This window comes from Phalaenopsis equestris, unplaced genomic scaffold, assembly GCF_001263595.1.
Source record: "Phalaenopsis equestris unplaced genomic scaffold, ASM126359v1 Scaffold000203, whole genome shotgun sequence".
Classification (NCBI taxonomy): Eukaryota; Viridiplantae; Streptophyta; class Magnoliopsida; order Asparagales; family Orchidaceae; genus Phalaenopsis; species Phalaenopsis equestris.
The window spans coordinates 228,463-243,213 of NW_018164645.1; the positions used below are offsets into that span (position 1 = coordinate 228,463).

At 33.7% G+C, this 14,751-nt stretch overlaps 1 protein-coding gene across 2 annotated transcripts; it reads right to left on the minus strand.

Moving 5' to 3' along the window:
• Window positions 1-2,713: 2,713 nt before the first annotated feature.
• Window positions 2,714-14,342, minus strand: LOC110022899 (GDSL esterase/lipase At4g10955). 2 transcript variants are annotated; one of them, XM_020722051.1, is made up of 5 exons: window positions 14,202-14,342; window positions 13,870-13,946; window positions 6,275-6,375; window positions 3,090-4,131; window positions 2,714-3,016 (listed from the first exon to the last, which is right to left on the minus strand). In XM_020722051.1, the coding sequence occupies exons 1-4, from the start codon at window positions 14,293-14,295 to the stop codon at window positions 3,168-3,170; spliced, it is 1,236 nt and encodes a 411-aa protein (XP_020577710.1). In that variant the 5' UTR covers window positions 14,296-14,342; the 3' UTR covers window positions 2,714-3,016; window positions 3,090-3,167. The 2 variants fall into 2 exon arrangements, with proteins under 2 accessions (XP_020577710.1, XP_020577711.1); XM_020722052.1 differs by having other exon boundaries at window positions 13,870-13,954; window positions 14,202-14,282.
• Between the last annotated feature and the right edge of the window lie 409 nt (window positions 14,343-14,751).

Below are 14,751 nucleotides of genomic sequence, written 5' to 3' on the forward strand. Positions count from 1 at the left end.
TTACATTTACTTTTTGAGGATTATAATCTTATGACAGATTTTTCTAGCGTATTTATATCATCTGAAACTTATAAATCATTATAATTTTTTTTAGGTATACATGCATCTTCTCAGCCTTATGGTCTTTTGATGTTTTTTGAGTTGAGATTGTGTCAACTACTAGCTTCATATCAAGACTACCTCATTGGTGTGTCTTCAGGGGTATGAGTGAAGATATTCTTTGCCACTTTCTGTCAAATGATATTTCTAATGAGGATCATGTCTACTATTAGTTTCCCATCGAGACTACCTCATGTGCATACCTTTTATAGGTACGAGTGAAGATATTGTTTATCACTTGCCCTCAAATAATCATTTTAATCAGGATCGGGCCCACTATAAATTTTCATCAAGACTACTTTATGGCATGTCTTCCATGGGTTATAAGTGTAGACTGTATATGTCACTTATCATTAAGAGTTATTTCTAGTGAAGATTATGTCCACTACTAACTTTCCATTGAGACGACCTAATGGGTGTGCCTTCTAGCGGTACAATTGAAAAATGTGCCTATCACTGACCATCAAGGGGTCCTTTCAGAGAGGAACATATCCACTACTATCTTTCCATTGAGATTACCTTTTGGGCATGCCTTCTAAAGGCATAAGCAGAGAATGTGTCTGCCACTTTCCCTTAAGAAACCATGCTAGTGAGGATCATGTCAACTACTAGATTCCCATCGAAACTATCTCATGTGTGTCTCTTCAAAGATAATAAGTGAAGATCTTATTTGGTATATGGGTTATTCTTTTATCAAAGATTCCACATGAGCATGCCTTCCAATGATATTGTTACAAGTAATATTAAAAATTCATTGATAATAAGAACTTAGTTGGTCTAGTTCATCATGAATTACATGATCGGTTGAATTACGTTCTCTATAAGTGTTGGAGTTTTGCAATTTAATTTGGCTGCAAAAGATTGATGTGTAGAACTATTAATATCTACAAGATTAGTTTCTTGGGCTCGATTGATGAGGAATTTTAGTATGAGAAGGAGGCACTTAAAGTGCGTTGGAGTGACAGTGCGATGGTGGCGTGGTTCCAGACCACAATTTTTTTTGTTTCGGCAAAAATTGTGGTTTTTCAGCATTCTCAAAAAGCTGCAGCCGAAAGTTGTATTTTCTCACTAGACCTAACTAGCTAGGGTGGCTACTAGAATGTTACGGTCTTACTTTAAAAAAAAAGTTGGTAATAGCCACTGCAGGTTTTTAGATAGCATCTTCTTCAGTAGCTTCATCGCTAATTCTTCAAGCAGCAGCAACTGTCCCCAACAGAATCTTAAGGAGTGGTCTTCAGCTGGCCATCCCTGATTGGTGGTTGGTTTGGAGGTAAAAATATATCACCCATTTGTACTAATCTTGGTTGTCGAGTTTCACATAAAAGTTGAAGAAACTTATTTTGCGATACATCCATTTTACATTGTTGTCCTCCAAGGTCAATGAAGAGGCACTTTCAACAGCAAAGACTCATTACATTTTGTTCTCACAAATAACACCAAACTGTTGCATACTAAATATTCTTAACTACAAAAAAAATATTTTACCTTAGCATAGTATAATTTTCTAGCAGAGATAAAACTATAAGAGACAACATGATCTTTTACATGAAAACCTTGCAAAGAAAAGAATTACAAGTCTAGTTTAGTCAAAATAACCCACTAAAAAATTGGAAGTGCGGATGTCTACTCTTCTTTGAACTAGAAAAAAATGAGATTATAAAACTAATAATCATAATTTTATAATTGTAATTTGACAAAAATAGTCATAATTGGACTATAAGAACTATAATTTTTACTACAATAACAATAATTAGCTATAAAAGTCATAGTTTTACTAATTAATGACGATAATTAATGATGAACTTTGTTGGCAGGCAACAAACTGTGATAATCGAGAGTGAACTCTGGTGATTGACAACAACCGTTAGGACTTCAAGAGTTGAGCTTTTGTAGCCATGTCCTTATTTTTTCTACTCCTTTTGAGTGAATAAATGTGCATCTATTTATAATTTTTTAGAATAATATTTTAATAAATTTAAAAAATATTTCTCAAGAGTCAATCAGACAGTCCACATTAATTTCTTTAATTATATATAATTTTTTTCAATATTTAAATATCTTATCAACCTCAGAATTAAATGACCTTAGACTCATTTGATTCCTCTTGAGCCGCTCGGCTTGACTGTAAGTGTCAAACTTTGAGATCGTTTAACCTTTCAATTAACACATCAATATTATTTACTACATTTCATGTGTTTAAGCCTGACTTATTTCAATTACACTTAAGGAGTGTTCTCCAACTAGACATCTCTGATTACTTCAAGCATCATTAACTTCATCGTGGTGAGATGCTCAACTTGAATAAACTTTTTAAACCCGGGGCTTGGATGATCATGAAATAAAATTTGGAAAATATGTTGTTGAAAGTGCATGGAGAGTTTTGCTTGATGATAAAAATTTATTGATGACACATCACCACTAAAAATAATTAGCAAGAATTCAAAACCAAGTAATGCAATGAGAACAGCAAACAAACCATCTTGGAAATCCGTTGAATCCAGATTTTTCAGAAAATTTTAGAAAGCTTTAAAGCCAAGTATACCCATATAAAAATCAAGCTGGGAAAATAACCTAGCAATGCATATATATACATTATTTAAGTTGTTCATCTTAATATACACTATTTGACCTTTTGGTAAACAATGAGATTGCTTTACATGCACTTCAGAATGCTCCCAAACACTACAGGTGACCTAACAAACCATTAATGGAGAAAGTTGGAGAGTCTAATATGTTTGAAATAGCCAAATCAGCATTAGCCGATACCTTAACTCCTCTTAAACTCACAATAGATATAAATACAATATAAAAACAAAAGAAACCAAATAGGCAAAAATAATATCAAATAATAGGGAAAAAATGACCCAATGTCTTTCCCGGTACAGAGTAGACAATGTAGCTAATGCCACAACTTCAGCTGCACAAAAAACTAGAAGTCATGAATCCAACACTAAAATTTCAAAATCACCAGTGAGTTCTAAAGAATATACCTCAACATCAGACAATTATGTTTGATTCCTGCTCCAACCCCAAAAACGAAGCAACAGTATAAGCTTCTGAGGCAGATATCAACTATAGAGATATGTCCTTGTTTGTAGATGTAAATCAGGTCTCCACCACTGATGAATACCATGCGCCCATTTGAAGTCTGGAGAGGGGCTTAAATTGACCGTTAACTTTGCTGATGGCAGAAGGTGCAGCGGATCAGACTCCTTCCCAATTGCTCTAAGGAATATATCCCCCAATGAATTCTGGGTTGCCAACTTCTCAATGATTCCAACTCCCAAATCCTCCATATTTCTACGATGTTCAAAATACCCAATATACTCCGAACAGATATGATCACTAGGATTAACAAATAGATTTGGCACCCATGAGGACAAAGTGACGAAGGGAACCTCTAATGAAGACTCCTCTTGTCGGCTTTTAAGAACATAACTTAAACCAGCAGTGACCAAGCTGTTTGCAAGTCGAATTCCATGCTTTACCCTCTGATCTTTGATCTTCCCGATTGGAGCTGAGAAGAATGGTGGGTTGAAGAGATATGCCTCGAGAAGGGTGCCGGTCCTCGCCATGTTCCTTGCGGCAAGAGAAGCCACAGCCGACCCTAAAGAATGACCGGCAAGCCAGATATTTGAGCTTCCAACAGCTGCAACCATGTTGTGAACAGCTTGCATTGCGAGTTCAAATCGTGTGGTCTGATGGAGGGAATTTTTCATCAGATGCAAATCTAGCGCAAGATCCCGGTTTACTGACTCTACCTTAATGATTGTGCCACGGAAGGCTATGACAAACCTTGGAGCATTGGCAATAGTAGCAATGTAAGTTGGAGGCTTATATTCAAAAATAGCACCAAAGATGGAAAAATCAGCATCATCAACAAGCTTGCGACTCAGTTCAAAATGGAAGGATTCCCACCAAGCAGGTCCAAGAGCTTCTGGCCCCTCGCGAAGTTCTTGCCTGTCACGCTCTAGGATATATACACTCTGAACCAAACAGGCAGCAACAGATCTTCGATGATGCGCGCAATTCCTATTTAATGCAAAAGATAAAATATATCATATTCTGGGCACCAACAAATCAATATTTACAAATAGGCTGCTAAAGATGAGCAATTCAGTGATTTGAAGAAAACACAGTGCTGAGCACACCTATAATAATATTCTTTTCTACTAATTTGTCAAGGCTTCTAACAAAATGCATCAATATTTTGCTTGAACCTTCAGTATTTCCACTATTCCCCCGAAAACTATCAAGGACCATATTAGGTAGTTGGACGAAATACATTAAGGATCTGTTCGGTTTAAAGAGAGAGGAATGCAAATGCATTTCACTTTACATCTGCATATTGGATGGTTGATTTCAATGTAATAAATAGCTAAGAATGCTTACCTAAGAAATATGAATAAGTACATTTTTACAAATATAGTTCATTTCACACTCTAATGAAAAAAAGCGAGAAGAAAAAAATTATAAGGTAGTTATGACTGATACGCCCGTTCTCACCTAAAAAATAAAAATTGAAAAAGAGAAAAAAAAACTTATTTTCTCTTTTAACCGGCCAATAAAAAGAAAATACATTTTAACAAGATCATCTCCTCAGCAAAACTAGCAGGCTAAAACAAAATTCAATTCAAATCCTTGATCATTGTAATTACTATTTACATTTCATATTTTTTCGCATAATTCCTTCAAACCAAACAAGAGCCTTAGACATCCTAATATGGTCAATTGAATCAGGAAAGAGCTGGAGAATTCAAATTTAGAGAAGTACAGTTTGAGTTAACCTAACAAAAAACCTTCGCGCTAAGAGGTTAACAATGAATATATTAAAGAAAAAAAGGCTAGTCTACAAAACAAGACAAAAAGGAAGATGTTCAAAGCATTTGTAGACCTCTATCTACCTAGCTGGTCAAGGCATGCTCATTTTAGAATGCAAGTATGAAACTAAACGGTCTTATGATTGTGATAAGTTCTTCTCTTATGATTTGCCATGTGAGAGATGTGATCAGGTATCAAAGCACCATCTAGCAATTTAGACTATAGTGATGAGTTTCCCTGCTAGATACTTACAAGAACAAGATTTATGTGTCTGCAAGCCGGTTTTGGGTGGTACGGTAGTTGAAAGTTCAGATCAAAGAGATATATAAGCATGGATGTTTTCGCTTCCAGAATGTGAAAACAAGTATCAACTGACAATGCTTCCACGTCCCCTTGCATCACAATGTCTCATATTTAAGAACAAAAAAAAGCAATTATTGTATTTCATGTGATAATAGTTTTACTTTTCCTATAAATACATATGATTGAAAATTCAAAATCAACAGCATCAAATAGTCATGCTCGAGTAAAATGTAATTAGAGAACAAAGCTATAAATAAAATACGTTGTATCCAACCAGCTACTACGCTTGGTAAATCAGGAATTAAAATCTACTCATGTAAATCATTCTCCCAGAAGAAGATTTCTTTCTTTTCGTTCTATTGTTGCTTATCCAAGTTAGACAGCCAAATTTAAGAGATCAAAGAATGTTTTTGAGGTGTCCATGGAAGATAAGCTTGATAACATTTCTAAAAAGTGTGCAACAAATCTAACAAGAAAATCTGGTCGGCATAACTTTGTGCTGTCTGCTCATGCTTCCTTGAAGATTTTTGAGTGTTTGGAAAAACAAATATGAATAAGACAAGATTAATGAAAGCTAAAAATTAGTTTTCTTGGAATGTAGTTTAGTCAGCATCCCATAAATACTCTTGATGAATTTTGTTTTTTTTATCTAATTAAATCATTTAATAATAGTTTTAATAATTTATGTATTAAATAAGATCGTATTAATAAAACATACTTAATATAATTGCATGAAATTCAAATGATGCATGTTTTAGTCATTCAATCAATTTGTATCAGTGCATCAAAAAGCTTCTGCCAAGCCACAAAACTTATCAGATTTTAAAACAAAATTTTATAATAATTTTACCAGACAATTATCTGCTTTACAATTAGGTACAATAACACAACACAAGAGTTGAAAAGAATACAAATACTAAACTGACGATAATTCAGCCATCAATATTCATGAAGAGAAATGGATGGGTGCCGATTATCAACTGTTCGATTTCAAGTAGTGCGAAACATAAACTCAAAGCACTAATGGCAGAGCACGTGTCGAAGCACATACCAGTTTAAAGAAGAGCTCAGGTGAATAGGTCCTGATATGCTAAACACGTCCCTCTCAGATGTCATTTCCCAAGAGTCCTTTGGACGTTCACAAAAGGGAAGCTGTGAAAGATAAAAAATTAAAAGAATGCTATAAGATACATGAGTAACAAATTCAAGCAAGAGAAAAATTCATTTCAGATAGAACGATTTAATCCATTCACACCTAAATGAGGATATTTTTCACAAGTGGACATCTAATGGTTGGAGAAAATTCTCTTTAGTATCAATTCAAATTTAGTAACCATGCGGTACTCAAGCTTATGAAAATACAATGAAATCATGGGAGATAATAAAAACACAGAGTAAGGAAGATCCCATCATAGCTGAAAATCACTTTGGTTTTATAAAAAAGGATAACTTTTAGAGAAATTATTCATCCTAGGTTATTTAATTGAAGATATTCAGTAAAATGAATGGATCATATGGTTTTACTGAACATGAAAAGATGAATGAATGATCCACTCTCGGAAAAGATGTTTGGGAGGTTTAAAAGTCAAAAGTCATGTAAGAATGCTAAGGTAATTTAAAATTAATTTGAGTAACCAAGAGAACCAATCATAATATCGCCACAACAAGTATGAGCATCAAGTCATAAAATTTTAATATTAGTCATGAAGATGATTATAGTAGATATTGTAAAAAACCCACCCCCGTGTTAGCTATTAGGAATTGAGAAAAGGCTAGTAGTGATCATGATATTTTCATAGCAGCGATTTATTCCATCCTATGTGAAATTATAACAATGGAGAATAAAATTTAAAAGATGAAGAGACTTAGGTTCAATGAAAATAATAGCTAATTGTTTACAATTGCTAAGTACACGAAATTAATAATAAGAAATCAATAAAGTTAAGAATTGATATTACCATTTTGTTACAGGCTTAGAGACCTTAGTTCTATCACACAAAACATTAAGTATATAGATGAAAATATAACTTATAGAGTTACAATTGAGTGAATAAATGGAGAAATAACCTTTATGGTAAAATGAATTTTTATCATAAGATAACTAGAAAAATAAAAAATAAAAACCTTTAAGGTACAATGTTATAGAAGAATATTTGAGTGGAATGGTTTTTTTTTTAAGCAACAATAAGACAACATTTTCTATATCCTATGTCAAGTTGGGTAAAGAGGATGATGATTATGATGAACTCGAGTGCTTGCCTATTAGATTAAGAGTGAGAAAATGAGAGTGTAAGGATGGAATTTATAAAATTAGGAAAAATAGTAAAAAAAAAAATTGTATTAGACAACTTATTTCACAAGAAAATTTTCCAGGCAAGGATGTCGAAAACTTATACTTGCATGTTTACAATTTAATAGTGTAGAAGATAAACAAATAAGACATAGAAAGAATCAATAAATAAGAAAGAGATGAGAAGAGCAAAATAGTAGGCCAAAGGTGACTTCACCAATAAAATAAGAACTTCATAAACCGCATTTATTATCACAAGAAAATGATCAAGAATAAAATGTTCGGTTCAATTAGACTACACCAAATAAAACATAAATTGATAATAATAGTGATGATGATGATATAAAAGATGCATACTAATGTCGAAGAAAAATAAGTTTGTAGATTTCAAATCTTCTAAATAAGGCTTGTATCATTAATAAAAATCATTGAACTCCAAAAATAGTAAATTATTAGCATGATGAAGACAACAAATCACAAGTTTGTGACAAAAAAATTTCCATAAATTAATGGTTTTACTACTTACATATACCAAAGCCAGGTGCATGGACAATTAAACAAGCTTGTATTTTTAAATAAAATAACTTCTCAAAACAATAATTAATTGATTTCAACAATTCTCAAAAGAATTTGGCTCAAAACATGAAATAAAAAAGGGCCATTTACATGCATACCACCCAATTTCTATGCATTTACATATCTAACACGTAACTTTACTTATTTACATTTATACTGCCAAAATCTTTCATTTCAAATAAAAATATCATTATTTTAAATTTTTAACAAGTGAAATACACCTTTTTATGCATACGTAAAGTGACATATATGTAAAAATTGAAGTTTAGATGTAGAAACAAAAGAATTAAGCCCCCTCATCTTCTCCTTCCCTCAAAAGAAGGGCCTTATCGCTTCTCATCTACCATGCTCTTATGCTTCCAATTTTTTTTATATAACTCGTTTTAAAGACAAAAACCTCTTTCCTTTTGGCTGAAGTGCAGGAAGATCCAAAAAGATGGAATCTGGCACTTATGGGCTATGTTATTAGAAAAAGGCTATTTTTTGGTAACCTCTTACAGAATATCTCAAAGCTCTGGAAAACAAAAGATGTGGTTGATCTTATTTCTTTATCTGAAGTTTTTATTCTTTTAAATTTCTCACGTGTTGAAGATTATTTATGAAATGATTTTGGATGGAGGGCTCTGGTTTTTAAATTGTAAAACATTTATGGTTAAGAAAATATACTCCTTTGTTTCAACCGATCGAGAAATTTTTCCAAGAAATTCCTATATGAATCAAACTCCCGAACCTACCAATGTGTCTCTTATCTAAAAGTGGTATCTCCAAAATTATGGGTCAAACATCCGAAACAACTAAAGGGTCAAGGCTTACCATTGCTAGAGTTAGAGTTCAAATTCAAACGAGTTTCATCATGTTGAACTCAATCACCCTAACTGTCAATGGCAAGGATATTGTTCAATCTATCATTTTTGAATGAATACCAAATCCATATTAAAATTGCAACACATTTGTTGATGAAAATTCTTTCTACCCTAAATCCCCCTCCTTTGCCCTCCCCCAATATTTCCTTGTTTCTAAAGTAGAAGCCTATACAGGACAAATCCAAACAAACCTCGCATCTGTAGGCATAGCTCCATCAGAACCATCCCCCCTAACATCTGCTCAAACCCAAACCATCCCCCCACCCCTAACACTTCCTCTGTCCCCCTCTCAATAACACACCAAACCCTGGCATCAATGCACCTCCCCTAGCAAAGAACTCCTCTTCCTCTTCCCCTCCAATAAAGCCTCCTCCCTCCCTCCAGACAAACACAACTCCCCCTGTCACTGACTCATCCTCCCCCACTGTGAAGCCTAAAACCCCTTGTAACCTCTCAAACATTTTATTCCTCTTCACCACTTCCCAACACTGATCTCTCTCACTCTCTTGTCTGTACACAGTCTTACCTCTACACCCCCTCTCCCCCCGCGGGGGCCTCTAAAGCAAAGAAAGGATGGCACAAGGGCAATGCGTGATCAAACATTAACAAATCTCACTGATGTGTTTCCAAAATAGCAATTTGGAATGTCGGGGGTTTTAATTGTGAAATAAGAATCACTGATAGCAAGAAGTTTGTTAAAGAACAGAAACTTGATTTGCTCTGTTAGTTGGACATAGCTCAGCCTCACCTCCCTCTCTGACCCCCTTTCTAAAAGACACTTCTCTATTTTCCCTAATGAGCAATCCATTCATAACTTCCATTAATTACAGAATGGGCGCATATGGGTCAATTGGAATTCTGATTTTGTTGATTTTAAATCTTTGGATATACAACCACATTATATTAATAGTTCTATTTCTTCTTCGCCTTCTACTAACTTTTTTATTATGTTTATTTATGCAGATAATTGAGCTATTAGAAGGAAATCATTGTGCCAAGCCCTCACCACCCTAGCAACTTCTATTTCTCTACCATGGATAGTCGTGGGAGCTTTAAATACATAGTGAATTCTAGAGACAATGTAGGAGGATTACTACATATCCCAAGTAAAATGGTGGATATCAGTAGTTGTATTCATGATGTTGGGCCTTTGGAGCTTTTTAATTATGGTTTGGCCTTCAGCTGATTTAACAAGCAAATACATAATCACATTAGAAGCTTTGAGCCTTTGGGAATGATTTAAGGTTTTCTCACGATCAATTCTCTAGCTATAAAATTATGGAAGATCTAACTTCAAATCACTCGTCTCTTATTATCTCTTTGGGGGACAGATTTTTCTCCATAACGCATATTTCAATATTAAAACTATTGGAGTTCCAATCTTAATTTTAGGAAAATAATAGAAGAGGCTTGGCACATACCTGTGAGTGGTGATCCTTTATTTGCTATATGCAATAGATTGAAAAGTGTCAAAATGGCTATAAAGAAATCTTATTGGAACTCTTTTAGCTACATTTCTACAGCTATTGCTGGCATCAAAGCCTTCTTATAACAATTTCACTCTCAATTAGGTTCGAACCCCTTAGAAAAGAATCTTATCTCTACTACTCTAAAGGCTCAAAATCAACAAATTGAATATCTCTCCTATGAAGCTAAGTAGAGCAAGTAAAGGGCAAAATGATCATGGCTTTCTAAAGAAGAGAACGAAATTAAATTCCTCTACCAAAAAAGTTAAATGGAGGAGAGTAAGGAATTTCATTAAAGCTTTATCCACTAATTGTGATTCCCTTAATTGCTAACAAGATGTTGTAGCTAAATCTATCAGTTATTTTACTAAACTTTTTAATTTCCCAATTTTATTATTTTTAACTCATACAGCTCCCAACAAAAGAACTCAACTACTCTTGAGGCTACTTGCCTCACGAATGATTTTTCAGGGGAGAAAATTAAGCATGTCTTCTTTACCATTACCTCGGATAAAAGCCTAGTCCCTACTGAGTTATCTTCAAAATCTTTTAAAGATTGTGGGGATTTTATTGAGAACCATTATACTAAAGCTATAAGAGTCCTTCTTCCCTCTTCTCTTATACCAAACAGAATCAAGCATACAGCCTTAACCTTAATCCCTAAATGTCCTCAAGCTAAAGAGCTTAATATCTATAGCCCAATTTCTTGATGCAACACTATATACAAGGTTATTGCAAAACTTCATGATGATAGAATTAAACCTTTTTTTGTCAAAAGTTATTCATTTTGCCCACGTGGCTTTTTTGTATGGTATACACTTGCTGATAATATCATTCTGGCTAATGAATCTCTTTTAGGGTTTAACTCTACTAACAATTCCAAAAGTTTATGTGCTAGGATTGATTTGAGGAAAGCCTATGATAGTTTTAAAAGGGATTTTCTATATGAAAGTATGGATAAGCTTGGTTTCCATCTAAATTTATTGGTTGGATTATTGCCTTCACAAAAGTGTTTTGTTTTCTATCATTATTAATAATGAGCATCATGATTTTTCTCTACCACTTTAGAGATAATACAAGGTGCCTCCTCTAATCGTGTTTATTTACCATCATTATGGATGTTTTCTCATGCTTACTATATAACAATTAGAACATTATAGCAAATAATGATATGTTCCAAAACATAAACCATCTCATATACGCTAAAGACTTCTTAGTTTTTGGTAAAACAAATCTAATCACAACAGTTGGGCTATTCAATACATTATCTGACTTTTAGAAACTCAATAAAATCTTTCATTTGTTTCTCCAAATCTATTTCTGACTTCAGGAAGTTACAAATTAGTCCAACTCTTAATTTTACTGAGAAATTCTTGCCCTAGAAATACCTTAGAATTGTCACTCACTACCCCAAAAATACAGCTTATAATTGTCCTCATATCCCTGAAGGATTATTGACATTTTAAATGATTGGAAACATTGATTATTATCCTTTGCGGGAAGGTTTTAATAAATTAGAAGTACTATTTGGAGCTTTCTATCTTACCGGTTTAGCGCTACCTCTATTCTTAAGGGCCTTAAGAAGAGTATCACATCTTATATAAATAAATTCCTACTCCTTGGTAGCTCAAATAACATATTGCATACAATTTCCTAGAACACCAGGCCAAAACATTGTGGAGGGTTGGGCCTACCCAATCTAAAAATTTTATGTTTTACGTAAAGCTAAGCTCATTTGGAAACTTTCAATTCTAAAAATTTCTTATCTAAATGGTAGTTCACACATTATGGTTCTCTATTCTAACCAAAGACTAACAAAATTTCTATTTTTTGGAAGGAATTGATCAATACCACTAAGAGCATTAGAAATGGCATAACTTTTAAGGTTACTAGCAACATACACATATCTTTTTTCTTTGGCCCTTAGTTGGAGGGAGTCTCTCTCAATGAAAAATATTGCGGGATTGCTTTTGATTGGTTTGGTTGTCTCAATTATATTTTGCAAAGAAACAAATTTTCCTGCTAATCTCTCTCCTTTTTTATTGCATAAATTCCACTAACAAAATCATAGTTATGGATTCTGGATTTTCTCGTGTTGATCGGGAAAGACAACTATGTCTATAAAGTAGTTTACAACTTCCTTTATAATGATTTTCCTGTTTTACATTGGAGTAAACAGCTTTGGTTCAAAAGATTCTCCCTCAAATATGCCACTTTTACATGAAAAATTCTAATGTAGAGCTTAACTAAAAAGGACAGATTAGTAGCTAGAGATCTCAACATGAATAATACATGTGTTTTCTGCAAGAACTGTTCTGAAAATCATGCTCATCTCCTTTTTGAATGCTTCTCTGCTTTTCATATTCTGCAAAATATCACCCCACTAGGCTCCCTCTTTCACATTGGCTCTAGTATTCAACAATAATTTGTTCATGCTGTCAGTCAGATGCAAAATCACTAGACTTTTCTCTTTTCTAGCTGTTCAAGTCCCTGCTCATTATTTATGGCTTCAAGGAAATGAAAAAATTTTCATAAATGAAAATTCCAATATAAATTCAGTTGTCTATAACATTAAAAATCTTGTCAGATACAAGAGTAGAAGGTGTAAATTCAGGCAATTATTTTTTTCAATTTGTAGCTTGGGCAGCTATAAGACTTCTCTCCATCTTATAGCTGCTTCTCTTATGGTTCTAATCCTTGTTGCTAACTTTCACTTTTTGTTTTATGTGATCACTGAGACCATATTTGCAATCTTTATTCTGTCACATAAATTTCTTGGTAAAGTTCTTTTGGATTCTGTTTGGGGAAGGTCTACTAGAACTACGGTTATAGAATTCTGACTTTTTGATAGCACCATTCTCTTTCTGTTACAATTTTATGCTTTTTAGGTTCCTCCGTAATGGTTGCAGCATCACATCCGTTAAGGGTTCAGTATACTCACTATCCTGGATTGAATCTGATCCGAAAGCATGTTGGGGATTTTTAGGTTCACTTGCTTAGGCAGTATTGCTTTGTAACCTCACATGTTTTTGTTTTACACTCGTAATTGAAACTTGTGATTGTGCTGTCTAACCTCATTTTATAAAGAATTATTTGGAGGGTCCCTCATATTCCCCAAAAAAAAAAACAATAAAGAAGGTGGTATGTATGTTATGTAATCTTGCCAAAAATAAGTTTATAAACTAGACAAAAAAAAAACCTAAAAGGTAAGCAACAATGACATTCAACAAACAGAAACAAAGAACATGACATCGTTGAAGAAACAAGAGGTAGACAAACAGATAAAGTGGAAAAAACCTATTACATACAACTTTGTAATAAAATTTAAATGAAAACAATCTTAAAGAAAAATAAATATCCATTAAATAATTTCTAGCTGCAAAACAAAAAGCCACATCGAAAGAGACAGAAAGGGAAAGTTACTTTCACATTCCGATAATTCAAAGCATACCACAAAAGTCGGCGTTTGGATCCGGTTACGGCCTCCACTCCTATTGCGAGTTTGCAACCGCGAGCTTCCCGGAATCCCTACGAATCTGAGAACATCAATCACATAACAATCCAAAAGTTCGCAAGAAAAAAAATGCGATTAATCGTAAAAATTTCCGAAAACTAGAGAATGAAAATCTATATGAACGTTATTTCTTGCCCTGCAATTTTGAATTCTTCGCTTGGACAATCGAAAGGAAAGTCAGATTAAGATCCAAAAAAAAAAAAAAAGCGTAATTAGGACAATCGAGGCTTGGTTTTGGCACGATTACAATATGGATCTCCCATGCGTACCTGCGAAGAAACGAGGAGATCTTCGATGAGGAACGAGTGAAGGATCGGCAACAGATTTGTTAACGCAGTGTAGTATTAAAGAAGAACCATGCATTCCAGTGTTTAATTTGCTTCAACTTTCTAATAATAAGGATGAAATGACCTAAATCATAAATGCAAATAGATATATGGCTACATCACCATAAATAAAATGTTTTGGCTGAATCATGATTCTATAAATTATAATAAAAGAGATTGAAGCCTAAATTAAATTTGTTCTAGAGTTGACCATGCAAGCACAATTTTTATATATTGAAGGTTCTAATACAGTCCATTTTTAAAGGTTCTTCACCAATTATTTTGGTTTGCAAAATTTTGTTGACAAACAAGCAATAGATGGAGGGTGCAAGATATTTAAGGGGGATTGAGGGGGTACTCTTCAGGATATATATCTAAAAACTAATTAAAAAATAACAAATTGTTCTTATAATAATACATACCAGCACCATTCCTACCGCCATTGAGCATCGTTGACTATCGTCGATCGCCACCTACTGATTGTCATCATCAA

Bases quoted from the DNA above. Each gene is read 5' to 3' on its own strand.
- LOC110022899 (XM_020722051.1), bottom strand. From the start codon at position 14,295: ATGCATGGTTCTTCTTTAATACTACACTGCGTTAACAAATCTGTTGCC. The intron at 13,947-14,201 runs GTACGCATGGGA...TCAGATTCGTAG, and splicing joins ATCTCCTCGTTTCTTCGCAG to GGATTCCGGGAAGCTCGCGG. The intron at 6,376-13,869 runs GTATGCTTTGAA...TATCTTTCACAG, and splicing joins TCCAAACGCCGACTTTTGTG to CTTCCCTTTTGTGAACGTCC.